Source organism: Bos indicus, chromosome 17 (assembly GCF_029378745.1).
Source record: "Bos indicus isolate NIAB-ARS_2022 breed Sahiwal x Tharparkar chromosome 17, NIAB-ARS_B.indTharparkar_mat_pri_1.0, whole genome shotgun sequence".
In the NCBI taxonomy this organism is placed as follows: domain Eukaryota; kingdom Metazoa; phylum Chordata; class Mammalia; order Artiodactyla; family Bovidae; genus Bos; species Bos indicus.
The window spans coordinates 37102395-37120559 of NC_091776.1; the positions used below are offsets into that span (position 1 = coordinate 37102395).

Genomic DNA, 18165 nt, shown 5'->3' on the forward strand with positions numbered 1-18165 from the left:
ATGTGGAGAGGGTTGGTCCAGGAATTAGAGCTCCATGACTTTTATCTCAAACTCTAGGCTACAATAAGCTGTGTGACCTGGAGATGCCATTAACCTCACTGTGAATCATCTTCCCAGCAACATGACTATGAAGTGTTCAGCATTATTTATAGAGTCAATGAATACGTTATAATTTTCACTCTTAAGGTACTGCTATGAAAGCTGCACCAGAGGAATGAATACATATAACAGGGGAGATATTATTAAATCTCATTTTTCCTGGTGAGAATATCGAGGTTAAAGTTCAGAAGGAATCTTTATCAATTAAGGCTTATTTAAGCAGAAAGGGGGGATTTATTGACTTCTTTACAGATATATTTATAATTTCTTGAGAAATTTTCATACTAGTTTCCCAGTGGCATCACCAGTTTGCTTTCCCACCAAAAATGTACATGAGATCCCTTTTCTCCACGTCCTCAACAGCATGTTATCTGTTCAGTTCAGTGCAGTCGCTCAGTCATGTCTGATTCTTTGTGACCCCATGGACTGCAGTATGCCAGGCTTCCCTGTTTTCATCAGCAACTCCCAGAGCTTACTCATACTCAAGTCCATTGAGTCGTTAAAGCCATCCAGCCATCTCATTCTCTGTCGTCCCCTTCTCCTCCTGCCTTCCATCTTTCACAGCATCAGAGTCTTTTCCAATAAGTCAGTTCTTCCCATCAGTACTGGAGATTCAGCTTCAGTATCAGTCCTTCCAATTAATATTCGGGACTGATTTCCTTTAGGATGGGCTTGTTGGATCTCCTTGCAGTCCAAGGGACTCTCAAGAGTCTTCTCCAACACCACAGTTCAAAAGTATCAATTCTTCAACGGTCAGCTTTCTTTATAGTCTAACTTTCACATCCATACATGACTACTGGAAAAACCATAGCCTTGACTAGACGGACCTTTGTTGGCAAAGTAATGTCTCTGCTTTTTAATATGCTGTCTAGGTTGGTCATAGCTTTTCTTCCAAGGAGCAAGTGTCTTTTAATTTCATGGCTGCAGTCACCATCTGCTGTGATTTTCAGTTCAGTTCACTCACTCAGTTGTGTCTGACTCTTTGATACCCCATGGGCTGCAGCACACCAGGCCTCCGTGTCCATCACATAAATTGGTGAAATTTGTTTCTAAATATTATATTTTTAGTGTGTACCATAAGTAGAATTATCCTAAATTCTTTTCTTTAACTTTTGTATTTTTAATTGGAGGATAATTGCCTTACAATATTGTGTTGGTTTCTGCTGTACAGCAACATGATTCAGCCATTCAGACAGTATACATATGTCCACTCCTTCTGGAACCCTCTTTCAACCTTCCACCACAACCCCCCCTTCTACATTGTTACAGAGCACCAGGTTTGAGTTCATTGCATAACAGAGATAATTTCCACTGGCTATCCGTTTTATATGTGGTATTTTATGTGTTTCAGGGCTACTCTCTCAGTTTGTCCCACCCTCTCTTTTCTCCACTGTGTGCACAAGTCAGTTCACTATATCTCCATTTCCACTGCTGCTCTGTAAAGAGAGCCATTGGTATTATCTTTCTAGATCACATATGTATGCATTAATATATGATACTTCTTTTTCCTTTTTCTAACTTACTTACCTCTGTATAACAGGCTTTAGGTTTATCCACTTCATTAGAACAGACTCAAATATTTTCCTTTTTATGGGCAAGTAATATTCCATTGTATATGTGTTCCACAACTTTTTTTATCCATTCATCTGCTGATGGACATCTAGGTGGCTTCCATGTCCTAGCTATTGTAAATAGTGCTGCTTTCAACATTGGGGTGCCTGTGTCTTTTCCAATTATGTTTTCCTCAGAGTATATGCCCAGTAGTGAGATTGTTGAGTCATATGGTAGTATTATTCCTAGTGTTTTAAGGAATCCTCATACTGTTGTCCATAGTGGCTGTATCAATTTACATTCCCACTAACAGTACAATAGAATTCCCATTTCTCCACACTGTCTCCAGCACTTATTGTTTGTAGATTCTTTGATAATGGCCATTCTGACTACTGTGAGTTGATCCCTTATTGTAGTTATGATTTCCATTTCTCTAATAATAAGCAATATTGAGCATCTTTTCATGTGTTTGTTGGGCATCTGTATGTTTTCTTTGGAGAAATATCTATTTAGATCTGCCTACTTTTTGATTGGTTTGTTTGTTTGTTTTGGTATTGAGGTACATGAACTACTTGTACATTTTGAAGACTAATCCTTTGTCATTTGTTTCATTCACTTTTATTTTCTCCCATTCCGAGAGTTGTCTTTTAAACCTGTTTATAGTTTTCTTTCCTGTGCAAGGCTTTTAACTTTAATTAGATCCCATTTATTTACTTTTAGTTATATTTCTATTATTCTAGGAGGTGAATCATAAAGGATCTTCCAGTGGTTTATGTCAAAGAGAGTTCAGCCTATGTTTTCCTCTAAGAGTTTTATAGCTTCTGGTCTTACATTTAGGTCTTCATTCTGAGTTAATCTTTGTGTATGGTGTTAGAAAGTATTCTATTTTCATTTTTTGCATGTATTAATAACTGTCTAGTTTTCCCAGTACCACTTACTGAGGAGGTTGTCTTTTCTCCATTGTATATTGCCTCCTTTGTCAAATATAAAGTTCTCATAGGTGGTTGGGTTTATCTCTGGGCTTTCTATCTTGTTCCATTGATCTATATTTCAGTTTTTGTGCCAGTACCATACTGTCTTGATGACTATAACTTTGTAGTATAGTCTGAAGTCAGGAAGCTTATTTCCTCCAGCTCCACTCTTCTTTCTCAAGATTTTTTTTGCCATTTGGAGTCTTATGTACCATAAGTGGAATTGTTATTGTAATTTTTTTTAAATGCTATAGCAAGGAAAAGCTTTTCCTTTTCTCCCATTTAAGTATTTATTCATTTACTTATATAACTGAATTCTTAAAGTCTTATTTTTATACTCCTTCATAACTGGTAATTATCTTAATGCTCAAATTATTTTGTATTTGGTAAATGAAAGCCCCTTTAAACTGGTTTTGTATTTTTTGATATGTTTTTCTCATTCCTTAAGGGCCTCTTTAGTTATTGAAACAAGATATCCTGGGCTTACCTTGTATTTCACCTGGTACAGTCTCAGAATAGCTTTTATCCAGGGACCACTGGCATATGTTAGTGGATACCAAATTACTTAGATTTGCAAACTGAGACATTGTAGAAATGCATAGCATTATTAACATATACAATTGCTATTTTTCTTTGTTTCAGAAAATCAAGTGGCATATATGGATACTAATCATTTTCTTTTCTGTTTCTAATTTTAGTTCCTCCAGTAATCCGGGTGTATCCAGAGAGTCAAGCCCGAGAACCTGGAGTTACTGCAAGTCTCAGGTGCCATGCAGAAGGCATACCAAATCCTCAGCTTAGCTGGCTGAAGAATGGAATTGATATTACACCAAAACTGTCCAAGCAACTCACACTTCAAGGTGCTTTTTACTTGCATTTTTTCTCTTAAATAACAATGCAGAAATTTCATACTAAAACTTATAACACATTTTACATTCTTTGGAAAAAAGAGAAAGTGATACTTGGTGACAATGTATGCAATGAATATGAAAAAAAGTTATGTTAGTACCTAAGACATTATATTTGAAACAATACTTTAATACTTTTAATGTTTTAAATAATAGTCTTGTCATAATGATTAGTTATGTCATTATTTTTATAAGTAAAATATTGTTTTTCTTCTAAAACTTATCCTCTGAATTATAGCAGATATGCTGAACAGAATAATTGAATTCCTTCATTAAATACATTTCTGAAGAGACAATTTATATGTTTAAATCATACATTAAAATATGTTTTACAGAATATGTCAATAATATAGAAATTCTTTAGGAAATATTTTACAGCACACTTTCCAAATGAACAAAGGAAAAAAAAATAAAAATATTGCTAAATATGTTTCACATTTGTGTTGTTTTAAAGTGATGAAGTTCTTGCATTCTAATATATAAATATTCTACATGTTCTAACAATCTAATATGCAGTTGTGATTAGTCATTATACAGATTATACTAACCACACATGTATGGTATTAAAAAACAGATAATCTTTATCATATCAAATAATCAAAATAATGCAAAATTAATTGCATATAGTTTGATTATCATAGTAAGTAATAAAATTTACAGATCTTATTTCCAATGTCAAGAGTAGTCCAGGGACAGTCATTTTACTGGAATATCTGTTACGTGGCATTACATTCCTTATTCCATGCCTTTAAATTCCTTCTGTTCATACTGTTAGAAATGAATATATTTTCCTTATTTCTATATGAGTATACTGCTGCTGCTGCTGCTGCTGCTAAGTCGCTTCAGTCATGTCCGACTCCACGCGACCCCATAGACAGCAGCCCACCAGGCTCCCCGTCCCTGGGATTCTCCAGGCAAGAACACTGGACGGGGACTACCATTCAATTTATTAGCATACATTTTTAAATAAATCTTTTAAAAACATTTACTTATCTATTTCTGAAAATCAAGAATGACATATAAGAGTATTTTTGATCTTTCAAAGCTGAATCCTAACAATGTTATGTTAATATAATTAGGCAAAATAAATTTACATGTTTCCTTCTCTGATTGTGTCTTAGTGTCTATTATCTGAGAAGAAGATTGATCTGATTAACAGAAATCAAATTGAGTAAAAGTCTAATTAGCTTCTGATTTTGCAATCTCTTGCCCACTTGATAGCAGCAAACCGTATTCTATAAACATAATATAGCCTTGTTTTAGAAATGTGTGGGTGTTGTGTGTGTTGAGTCACTTCAGTTGTCTCTGACTCTCTATGACCCTATGGACTATAGTCTAACAGGCACCTCTGTACATGGGATTCTCCAGGCAAGAATACCAGAGTGGGTTGCCATTTTCTCCTCCAGGGGATTTTCCCAACCCAGGGATCCAACCCATGTCTCTAATGTCTTCTGCATTGGCAAGCAGGTTCTTTAACACTAGGACCACTTGGGATGCCCTTTATAAGAGAAGGAAAATTTGGGAAGTTAGTTACAATCTTCACTCAACTTTGAAAGAATGAGGACATTTGTAAAACAGCTATTATCATTTTTTTTTAAATAAGAGAAATTAGGTTAAGTTTTAAGAGGCTATGACAAGTAATAAAAGTTGATTTGGGAGCACAGCCTAAGAGAAAAATCTGGCGCACAGGAGTGTGAATTTCCATGTGGCTTTGTGTATGTTAACACGTTAACAAATTCTATAGTTATTTAATTATCTGTTTATTCATAAGATGCTTATTTGTCACTTCTATATGAACTCTAAGTCTAGGCACTAACTGAATAACTATGCAAATGGATGGGATGTTATGAGAAGTAAAATTGTAGAAAAGAAGAAATATTCTATTGGCAGGCAAATCAAGAGAATATCAGAAGGAGACTAATAATTAGCAAAGAGATAAGAACAAATGATATTACAGAAGGAAAGAAAAGAAAGCCAAAACTGGGAAAGAGTTCATCAATACTATATGCACAGTCAAGGAAGACTATTAAAATATATCATGGGTTAGTGATTAGTTTGTCCCTGTGACATTTAAAAAATCAGTTTGCTGTGTCCTTAGAAATGAAAGATAGGAATAAAAATATCTTTCAAAATTTTGAAAGATGGAAAAATAAAAGATAGTAGCTTCTGGTGAAAAGGTTTAGGACTGGTGAAGTTATTTCTTACTTCTTGGACAGTTTATTTTGTTTTGAAAGATATAGGTAAAGAGAAAGATATGTGGACAATGGAGCAGGTGAAAGATGGACAAATTGTCGTGGAAATCAACAAGAAAGAAGGAGGGGATCATCTTAGAATGAAGCAGAGAAAGTTTCCTTTGAGAATTAAATAAAAATTAAGATGTTGATGAAAACAGGAAGTTTGGATTAATTTCTTTATTTTTTATCTTTTATTGAAATAAAGTTAACCTAAAAATTTGTGTAAATTTAAGGTGTACAGCGTGATGAACTTTTTAAACTTATATACTGTAAAATTATTTGAGTTCAGTTTCTAATCATGTGTATGTATTTAATGGTTTAAAAAAGAAGACCACCTGCTTAGATTAAGAAGTTATTATTTGCTGGAAAACATTAAACAAAGAAAAAAGATTTGAAATAAAAGTGAAGTAGGGTATGAAATGCATCTAACTGTAAAGGTCGAGTAACATTCTGTAAACTGAATATTGTGAATTTGAAATTTTGTAAATTTCCTTATGTAATAGTCTAGTAATATATTTAAAAAGTGGGTGCAGGGGATGTCATCTTGTTCTAATTCTGAAACCAGATGTGTCAGGATGATAAATGAACCAGGAAATTGGTAGCTCTGGCTATAGAATAGAAAATATCTAGAAATGCTAGATAATTTCTAGATATTAGAAAATCCCTCTAGAAAAGAGGGAAAGACAAGCATATAAGTTAGAAAAACATATAAGAATTTTGGGAAGAGAGAATTTGAAGAATAAATTAACTTAAGGGTTTCAAAAGTTCTAGAGAATTCACATTGTTAAGTGTGTGGTCTTTGGAGAGGGTCAAGTTTCACACAAAAAAAGAAGCTGATCTGGGCTAAAATATTGATACTTTGTTTCTTCCCCATCATCTAGAGCATGGGTTTACAAATGAAGGACCCCAGACCAAATCTGGAAAACTGCCTATTTTTTGTAAATAAAGCAATATTTTTGCTTGTTTTCTGTTTTTGTTTTTTGTTCAGAGCCACACACATTTTTAAAAATATTGTCTTTGGCTGTTGTCATGCTGCCATGGCAGAGGTGAGTAGTTGGCACAGAGACTGTGTGGCCCACAAAGTTTAATATATTTACCATCTGGCCTTTTTGAGAAAAGCAAAAACAAACACAAAAACCTGCCAACTGCTTTGGAGAAGTGATTCTCAACAAATGATGGAATGGAAGTGTGCAGTGATATTTGTAAGAGAAAGAGGTTTGAGTGATTTCAGTGATTAGCCTTCCCCAAACACTCACTGCCTCTCCATATCCCCATAGGGATGACATTTAAGCTCTTTTCCCATTGGTTTTTTACCTTCTTTCCCCAAATAGCCACTCTGATTATTTGATCCCCATCTCTATCAGGAAGAATCATGCTCCTTTTTACTGCAGACAGAACATGGTGTCCCCGTGATTGGATAACATGGAATATATACATAAACACACATACACACACACCCACACACACACAGAAAAAAAGAAAGTAAAAGAAAATATGCAAACCTAAACAAATGAGTAAAACATTAAAACTTAAGCCATAATAGAAATCCAGCCCTTATATTGAGGGAAGTAAATTGCGTAAGATCATTCTAGGAGCTTAAGATTCCTCATCTGATAATTAGTTATTATCCGGAACTATGAAGGGATAATGTATGTAAAAGCTTCCCAGATGGCTCAGTGGTAAAGAATCCACCTTCCAACACAGGAGATGAGGGTCCAATCCCTGGGTAGATGCCATAGAGGAGGAAATGGAAATCCACTCCAGTATTCTTGCCTGGAAAATCCCATGGACAGAAGAGCCTGCATGCTGCAGTCCATGGGGTTGCAAAGAGTTGGACAAGATTGAGCAACTGAGCATGCACGCATGTGTAAAAGTACTTCATGGTCTGCCAATGTATAGTAAGTGGGTAATTATACCCTTGTTTACACTTTGAGGAATGCAATTTATTATTCGGAGATTAGCTTCAAATATTCTTTTACCAAGATTTAAAAGTTGGGTTAATCAATCCCTTAACCCTTTGGTTGACAATGATGATATCAATTCCATATGATAATATTGCTTAGATTAGGTATATTTTTCTTGAAAACAACTGAGAATCTTGCAAAGGAATTATGTATATTTTCTTTCTGTCCTCCATACTTAATGATTCCTAATGTATAATGCAGACACAATAATATGCTTGCTCAATGGAATGGCATTATACTTATATGATGTAGCTCACTTAATTCCTTTATGACATGTATTTTCACATGTATTCTCTGTGAATGAACCATATTGGTATTAATTAAAACTGTTGTAAAAGCTGAAGACAAAGTGGATCCTGAATATTAAAAATGAATACAGAAATGAAATTATAGCTATCAACATGTAATACTTCTTATGCAAGGTAGGGAGTATGAAGTGAATATAAAATATACTGTGTGTGCTTTTGATAAGTAGCATTGGGATCTCTGTAACAGAATGACAGCACAATTTATGAAACACTTGAATGCATTAGAAATAACTTAGCATGTCTCCAAAGCATGGAAGTAGGAAGGAAAACAGTTTAATTAGGACAAGCTAAGTGAACTATTTGACTGTGTAATCAGAAATGACTGTACCAAAGCTGAAATTGTAGCTTACAAGTTGCATTTGCCTCTGTTTTCAGCAAATGGCAGTGAGGTTCATATTAGCAATGTGCGCTATGAAGATACAGGAGCATACACTTGTATCGCAAAAAATGAAGCAGGAGTGGATGAAGACATCTCTTCTCTTTTTGTGGAAGATTCTGCTAGAAAGACCCGTATGTATTGAATACACACACACACACACACACACACACACGGTAAAAAAAATCTGCTTGCAATGAAGGAAACCCAGGTTCAATCCCTGGGCTGGGAAGATGCCCTGGAGAAGGGAATGGCAAGCCATTCCAGTATTCTTGCCTGGAGAATCCCATGGGCAGAAGAGGCTGGTGAGTTATAATCCATGGGGTCGCAAAGAGTCAGACACGACTGAGTGATTAACACATACACACACACACACATCACACTCAACTTTAAAACTAAGCTTTTTTCAGAAACAGCAGCATCAGAAAATGCTAAGCAAATGATCAATTAATTAAAAAATAAACAAACGAAAGTAGTTTTCATATATAGCAAGGATAGAATTCTTGAAATATTAAAAGTAGATTGAAAGATTAAGTGCAAGATTGTGAAATGTTCAATATGACATGAAAATGATTTTGTTTCTTTGGCAGATGTATATAAGCTATTTTGAGTCCTATCTTCCCATGTGCTTATACAGGAAATTAAATCCTTTGCAAATTCCCTCTCCTCAATGATTTGGGATTCTTGGTCCCACAATACAGCCAAGGGGTATCCTATAAGCTTAATACCATAATATCATTCTTTTTCTCTCTTCTGCACTGTATTCAGTGGTCCAGTAGCTGTACATCAACCTTTTTCTGCAGCAGGTAGAGAAGTAAGCCACCTGAAACATTCACTGCCCTGGCACCAACACATCATGGGCTATTCTCCACTTACTGCTTGAAATCCTTTGTCATCACTGTACATGTCTCCTAATTTTCTCATGAAGTTTTAAGAAAAATGTAGTGTCCTACTTAAACATTTTTACTTTGTGAAAGGAATATGATGGAAAGGAGATACTAAAGATGAATTTTTGATTATAGCTGAACTATAATATTTAGAACACAAAGTACTCCTGTAGCATTCATCAAGTTAGCTACCTATAGGGAAAGATTCAGACACTTTCTTCCTCTGGTACACATGGCATACATGGCTATTTTCGGATTCTTTCTCAATTTGCTTGGACTGACTATTCATTCTCCTTGCTCCAAAGTCAATCTGTAATGCCTGTCTACATCTCATATTAGTCTAAGCTTTTCAAGGACTCTGACATTTTGAGAATCCTTTATATGCTAATTTCTCTGAGCCCAAATTTTAGACCAGGTTCAAGCATTGCCTCTTGGATGTGGGGTATAATTTTTGGTGGAATTCAACATTCTCATGTCAGTGGTTGTTCAGCAGCTTATTGAAATTTTGGGGTTCTCACCATAGAAGATGAGTTCACATCCTTCTACTCTTCCATCTTAATAATACAGTACTTGGGTGCAGTTTCAAAAATGACAGGATGATCTCTGTTCATTTCCAAGGCAAACCATTCTGTATCACAGTAATCCAAGTCTATGCCCTGACCAAAAATGCCAAAGAAGCTGAAGCTGAATGGTTCCATGAAGATATAAAAGACATTATAGAATTAACACACACAAAAAAAGAGAGATGTCCTTTTCATCATATGGGACTGGAATGCAAAAGTAGGAAGTCAACAGATACCTGGAAAACAGGCAAGTTTTGCCTTGAGGTACAAAAGGAAACAGGACTAAAAAAATTCTGCCAAGAGAATGCACTTGTCATAGCAAACACCCTCTTCCAACAACACAGGAGACAACTCTTCACATGGATATAACCCAGATGGTCAATACCAAAATCAGATTGATTATATTCTTTGCAGCTGAAGATGGAGAAACTCTATTCAATCAGCAAAAGCAAGACCAAGATTGACTGTGGCTCAGATCATGAACTCCTTATTGCCAAGTTCAGATCTGAATTGAAAAAAGCATTAGGCCATTCAGGTATGACCTAAATCAAATCCCTTATGATTATACAGTAGAAGGGACAAATAGATTCAAGGAATTAGATCTGATAGAAAGAGTGCCTGAAGAACTGTGGATGGAGGTTCATAACATTGTACAGGAGGCAGTGATCAAAACCATCCCCAAGAAAAAGAAATGCAAAACGGCAAAATGATTGTGTGAGGAGGCCTTACAAATAGATAGCTGAGAAAGGAATAGAAGCAAAAAGCAAATGAGAAAGGTAAAGATATATCCATCTGAATGCAGAGTTACAAAGAAGAGCAAGGAGAGAGAGAGAGAGAGAGAGAGAGAGAGAGAGAGAGAACAGAGCCTCCCTCGGGAATCAATGCAAAGAAATAGAGGAAAACAATAGAATGGGAAAGACTAGAGATCTCTTCAAGAAAATTAGAGATACCAAGGGAACATTTCATGCAAAGATGGGCACAATGAAGGACAGAAACTGTTTGGGCCTAACAGAAGCAGACGGTATTAAGAAGAGATGGCAGGAATACACAGAAGAACTATCCAAGAAAATATTTAATGACCCAGATAATCATGATGGTGTGGTCATTAACCTAGAGCCAGACATTCTGGAGTGCAAAGTCAAGTGGGCCTTATGCAGCATTACTATGAACAAAGCTAGTCAGAGGTGATGGAATCCCAGCTGAGTTATTTCAAATACTGAAAGATGAGGCCGCTGAAGTGCTGCACTCAATATGGCAACACATATGGAAAACTCAGCAGTGCCCACAGACCTGGAAAAGTTTAGTTTTCATTCCAATCCCAAAGAAAGGCAATGCCAAAGAATGTTCAAACTACCACACAATTGCACTTATTTTGCACACTAGCACAATGATGCTCAAAATTCTCAAAGCTCAGCTTCAACAGTACATGAACTGAGAACTTCTGGATGCTCAAGTTGTATTTAGAAAAGGCAGAGGAACCAGAGATCAAATTGCCAACATCCGTTGTCTCATAGAAAATGGAAGAAAATTCCAGAAAAAACATCTATTTCTGCTTCATTGACTGTGCTAAAGCCTTTTACTGTGTGGATCACAACACACTGTGGAAAATTCTTAAAGAGATAGGAATTCCAGACCACCTTACCTGCCTCCTGAAAAATCTGTACGCAGGTCAAGAGGCAATAGTTAGAACCGAACATGGAAAAATGGACTGGTTCCAAATTGAGAAAGGAATACATCAAGGCTGTATATTTTCACCCTGCTTATTTTTCTTTTATGCAGGGTACATCATGTGAAATGCTGGCTGGGTGAAGCACGAGCTGGAAACAAGTTTGCTAGAAGTAATATCAATACCTTCATATATGCAGATGACACCACATTTATGTTAGAAAGTGAAAGGAACTAAAGTGCTGGTTGACGAAATTGAAAGAGGAGCGTGAAAAAGCTGGCTTAAAACTCAACATTCATAAAACGAAGATCATGGCATCTGGTCCCATCACTTCATGGCTGATAGATGGGGAAACAGTGGGAACAGTGAGAGACTTTATTCTTTTGGATTCCAAAATCACTGCAGATATTGATTGCAGCCATGAAATTAAAAGACACTTGCTCCTTGGAAAAAAAGCTATGACCAACCTAGACAGTATATTAAAAAGCAGAGACATTACTTTACCGACAAAGGTCCATCAAATCAAGACTATGTTTTTTCCAGTAGTCGCATATAGGTGTGACAGTTGGACCATAAAGGAGGCTGAGCACCAAACAATTGGTGCTTTCGAACTATAATGTTGGCAAAGACTCTTGAGAGTCCCCTTGTACAACAAGGACATCAAACCAGTCAATCCTAAAGGAAATCAATTCTGAATATTCATTGGAAGTACCGATGCTGAAGCTGAAGCTCCAATCCTTGGGCCACCTTATTCAAAGAACTGGCTCATTGGAAAAGACTCTGATGCTGGGAAAGATTGAAGGCAGGATGAGATGGGGATGACAGGATGAGATGGCTGGATGGCACTGCTGTCTCAATGAACATGAGTTTGAGCAAGCTCCGGGAGATGGTGATGGACAAGGAAGCCTGGAATGCTGCAGTCCATGGGTTTGCAAAGAGTCAGACATGACTGATGGACTGAACAGCAACAAAACATTGTCCCAGTAATCTTCTTATTCCTCTTTCAATCAGTGTGTAAATGAGGATATGAATGGATCCAATGAGGAAGGAGACTCTTATCCAGGTCATGGCTACCAGTATATTTGTACTATATTATGTCTGGCTAGGCAACTACTTTTATAAGCAAATATTTTAAAATAAAATTCTAAAGTAGAAAATGAAAAGAGAAACTCAGTTTAATGACCTAGATAAGGTCCATTAAAATTTGTTTACTCCTTTTATATATTTATGCTAAATACCAATTTTCTATTAACTACCTGTTAGAAATTAATTTTAGGACAAATAGTTGAAAACTTTACTTGTCCTTGTCCTTTATAATGCTTATAATGCAGACTTTAATTTCAACTCTATATTTTAATTTTCTTTTAATATTGGTCATATATTTTTCCACATAAATCTCTGTTACAAAATTGAAATATCTAGCCATAGTTTCTTTAATCAATGAATCATACTATCTACCATCATGGAAATTTGTGAAAAATTTTACTGGAAGATTTAATAAAATTTGGTCATATTGTTCATTTAATTATCAACAGTTCATGAAATCATGTTTTCACTTTATTTTACTTATTCCTTCAAACTCTTGCAGGTCAAATAATTCTTTTTAAATAACTTTGAGATTATGTTAGCAATATGCTGTTAAAATCAGAAATGCTATTTTGATAAGATATAACAGTGCAGCCTTACTACATTTGTTTATGGAATTTTCAAAGCCATCTTATGAGAAACAGTACAAGAGAAAGATATAGTGACTTTTCTTTTCTAAGTCTAGAAGTAAAACATTTATAGATATTACTTCTGTACTTAAATCATGTGAGATTTTCAAAGAAAAAACATGAAAACTTGATTTTATTCTTAATTAATTTAATTTTAGTAAAAATTTTTAACATAGAGTCTACCTTCTCAATGAATTTTAAGGGCACAATGCCACATTGTTAAGTATAGGGTCTAAGTTGCACAGCAGAGCTCCAAAATTTATTCATGTTGCATAACTACAACTTTAAAACCATTGAACAACTCTTGGTTTCTCCTTTCTCCTCTTCCCATGCCAATCACCTTGTATTTTCTGCTTCTATGATTTTTATTTTCTTAGCTATCTCAAGTAAGTATAATTACACAGTAATTGTCCTTCTGTGACAGGCTTATTTTAATCAACATAATGTCTTCCAGGTCCATCCACATGGTTCCTTCTTTTTAAGAGTGAATAATATTAGGTTATATGTATATACAGTATTTTCTTTATCCATTGATTTGTCAGTAGATATTTGGGTTATTTCCATATCTTGCATGGTGTGAATAACACTGTGTACAGCTATGTCTTTGATTCTGATTTCAGTTTTTTTCAATATACATCTACAAGTGGGACTGCTGGATCATGTGATAGTTTTATATCTAAACTCTGTGATGTTTTCCATAGTGGCTAAATCATTTTACATACCTACAAATGAGTCTAGACCTTCCAATTTCTCCACATCCTTTCCAATACTTTTATCTTTTGCTATTTTGATAGGTAGGAAAATAATATCTCATTTTGGTTTTGATTTGCCTCTCTGATGATTAGTGGTATAGAACACTTTTTTATATGGTCCATTGACCATTTGTGTGCCTTTGGAGAAATGTCTATTTATGTCCTTTGCTTATTTTTAAGATGGGCTATTATTTTTTACTATTGAGTTATTGGAGTCCCTTTTTTTGAAAATTAAATGCTTATCAGATATAAAGCTTGAATATATTTTCTCCCATTCCATAGGTAGTTTTTTCACTCTATTGATTGTTTATTTTGCTGTGCAGAAGCTTTTAAATTTGACATATTCTAACTTGGCTATTTTTGCTTTTGCTACATGTGCTTTTGAGAAAGTTATAGGCCAATATACCTGATGAATATAGTTACAAAATTCTTCTATAAAATATCAGTGAACTGAATCCAGTGACACATTAAAAAGAACATACACCATTATCAAATGGGATTTATCCCTGGGATGCAAGGATGGTTTAACATAAGGAGATTAGTTAATGTGATTTGCACATTAACAAACTATACTATAAAAATCATTTGATCATCCAATAGATGTCAACACAACATTTAAAACATATTTTTATGATAAAAGTTCTTTTTATAACACTCTTTTACAATAAAAATGCTTAGCAAACTGGATTGGAATTTACCTCAACATAGTTAAGCCCATAAATTTTTAAGCTCACCACTAACACTGTACTCAATGGTAAAAAACTAAAAATCAAAACAAAAAAAAATTTCCCCTCTAAGATCAGGAACAAAACAAGAGTACCCATTTTCATGCTTCTATTCAGCATAATATTAGAATTTCAAGCCTTAGCAATTAGGCAAGGAAAATAAATAAAGGTCATCCAAATCCAAGGAAGGAAAAAAACTGTCTCAGTTTGCAGATTATATGACCTCAAATAGGTAGAACCCCAAGGACTCCAGACACACACACACACAAAAACCAGTTAGAATTAATAAACATATTCAGTTAAATTACAGGATGCAAAGTCAACATACAAAATCAGTTGTCTTTCTCTATATGTTAACAGGGTATATTTGCGAGGCAATAAAGAAAACAATTCCATTTTCAAATGCATCAAAAAGAATAAAATACCTAGGAAAAATCTGACCAAGGAGGTGAAAGCCCATACATTGAAAACTATAAGAAACTGATTAAATAAACTGAAAAAAAACTCAAATAAATGGAGAGATATCATGATACTCTGTGATCATACTTTAGAAGAATGAATATTTCTGAAACATCCATCCTAACCAAAGGAATCTCTGATTCAATGCTATTTCCATCAAAATCTCAGTGGCATTTTACAGAAATATATTTTAAAAATCCTAAAATTCATATGGAACAGCAAAAAATCTAGGATAATTGAAACAAACTTGAAAGGAAGAAAAATTTGAGAGTTAATTCAAAATACATTACAAAGCTATAGTAATTAAAACAGCTTGTTATTGATATAAACAGAGACATGTAGACAAATGGAACAGAAAATAGCACCTAGAAATAAATCCACATGTACGCAGTCAACCTACTTTGACAAGGGCTTCAGAATACTTATTGGCTAAAGGGTAGTCTTTTCAAAAATTGGTGCTGGGAAACAGTATCCACATGTAGAATAATGAAACTGGACCCCCATCTATACCGTATATAAAAATTGGCTCAAAATAGTTAAAGACTTAGGTATAAGATCTGAAAATGTAAACCACTTCTAAGAAGACATAAGGGAGAAGCTTCCTGACATTGGTTTTGTTAATAAAACCAATGGATTTTAGCTGTAACACAGACATCCAGAACATCACTACTTCATGTCTATATTCTACTATTTTGTAAACATGCAAACACAGTTTCTTTGTAATAAAAAATTTATCTCTCATTTAAATAAAGACTTTTAATTTTTGTTAAATTTGTTTTCCATAAATGTCCTGCACCATTATCATAGATACAGTTGTTAATGTGAAAGTAGCAATTTTTAGAAAGTAGTGCACATAAGTAAAACCAGGATAGAGTTAAATAAGTAAGCTTACTGAGTATAATATTATCAATGATAAAAGAGAATAAACTGAAACTGTGAGACTGTGTACTATAAGACAGTTTTCCTTGGGATGTTTCCTAGTACTCAATAAACTGTCAGAATTCTGTATAACACCACCAAAATCAGGGGGAGGACACATCAGGGAAAACTACATCCTTCTGTAAATCTCTAACTTAAGAATTGCTCTGAGTTCTCTTCTAGTAGTTCCATGGACAAAGGCTAATAATATTAATTACACAAGTCACATTTGTATGTTGACAGATGGATATTCTCAAAAAGCCAGAGGAAACATTCACAGACCAATCAATGATGACTTCACTGTTTTCATTTGCACATATTAAAAATTATTGACTTATCAACCTTCAGCAAAAATAATTTTGGAGGTCTTTTTTCCTTTGAGCAATGATGAGGTACAAAGTACAGTTGACCCTTGAAGAATGCAGGGCTTAGGAACCCCAACTGCATTTGCAGTTGAAAATCTGAGTGTAACTTTACAGTCAGCCTTTGGTATCTGCAGTTCCACATCCATGGATTCAACCAACCGCAGAATGTGTAATATTGTAGTAGATAGTTATTGGGAAAAAAACAAAGCAAAAAACCTGTATAATTGGACCCACACAATTCAAACACATGTTATTTATGTATCAACTGTGTATCTAAAAAGCAGATTTCTCTAATTGAAGAGCATGGATTTTGCAGTAAGACATGAGTTAGAATTATTTTTCTACCATATAATAATCCTATGACTTGGAACTACAGCTTAGCCTCTCTGAGCTTTAATATTCTTATCTGTAATAAGGCATAGATACTAATTCACTAAGAGAATTCTGTGCAGATATAGAAAAGCACACACTGTAATGCTGGACATTTTGCCAACTCCTACCAACTTTCTGAAAATAATTACTTCTTGCTAGAAACATTGATAAAAATCATTTTAGTAAGACTGGAAAAATCTAATAAGTGTTTAGAAATCAGAGAATTACCAAAATAAATGAAATATGTACACAGATTTATGGATAGGGATAGATGTAGATAGAGATATGAGTGTATATTAACACCTATAGTATTACATATCCAAATATAAAATTATTGTCATCATATTGGAAATTGACCCTGCTGAGAAGAGTATATTTTTTCCTTTAATGTAGATATTAAGATATTTTGAGCAAAAATAAATATTTTTCCAGGATCCAGTTTTGCTAGATTTAAAGCAAAAGCTTTACTTTATTTCCCCTTTACATTGGTCAATTTACATTTCTATTATACTAAAACAATATGTGGTAAGATGCTTTTCTTCTGTTTTCCTTTTGAAAGAGGCAGAGAAGAGGTATTGAATCTCGTGTAGACAGCAATAAAAAGCAGAGAAAGATTTACAAGTTTGGGGCTAAATGACACAACACAGACTTTAACCATGGCTTCAGAGTAATGATCTAGTTATTTTCTGTATAACCGAATTCTCATAGTAGTATCAATCTCATTTTTTTTCTTATATTTCCCAGCAATATGGTGCTGTTGAGAGAAAGATTCATGCAAAACCTCACAGTCCATGGGGTTGATATTTGTTGTGTCTGGATCTTTGAATTGGAAAACCTTGAGTTATAGGTCCCAACATGCTGGCAAAACTCACTGGAAGTTTTGTCATGTGACAAAACTTGAACTACAAGAAAATGCTGTAAGATAATATAATCTTCAGTTATGTTAGGGTTTAGGGTTTGATAACTAAGATTTAATGGAATGGAATACAGGGAGGATTTAAATGCAGAGAACAGTAGGGCCCTAGACAGTTGTGTAGTGGTTTTAACAGGGAGGAGAAGATGATTTGAAATATGTGAGGCGGTTTAGGAAGAGGTAGAGAGTTATTTATTTGGAAACATCTTGCACAGAGCATAAGCACTTAAAGCACTTCCATTACCTCTGGAAGGCAATCCCCAGAGGATAACAGTTCATCTTCAGAATTATGGTAAATGAAAAGCAACGTGAATGTAGGCTACTCTGGAAAGCTTTCAAGCTTCTACATGTGTTAAATACTAGGTGCTGATTGTATGACATCTTTCTGGGATTTTAGTAAAGGATATGATTAATCTACT

General features: G+C 34.6%; 1 protein-coding gene across 4 annotated transcripts in view; it reads left to right on the plus strand.

Moving 5' to 3' along the window:
- FSTL5 (follistatin like 5) overlaps positions 1–18165 on the plus strand; it is a 935726-nt gene that overhangs the window by 766032 nt on the left and 151529 nt on the right. For all 4 annotated transcript variants that reach the window (XM_070769158.1, XM_070769157.1, XM_070769159.1 and 1 more), the window contains exons 9-10: positions 3320–3481; positions 8411–8545. In XM_070769158.1, the coding sequence (XP_070625259.1) occupies positions 3320–3481; positions 8411–8545 (297 nt within the window). The remainder of the gene's footprint in view (positions 1–3319; positions 3482–8410; positions 8546–18165) is intronic.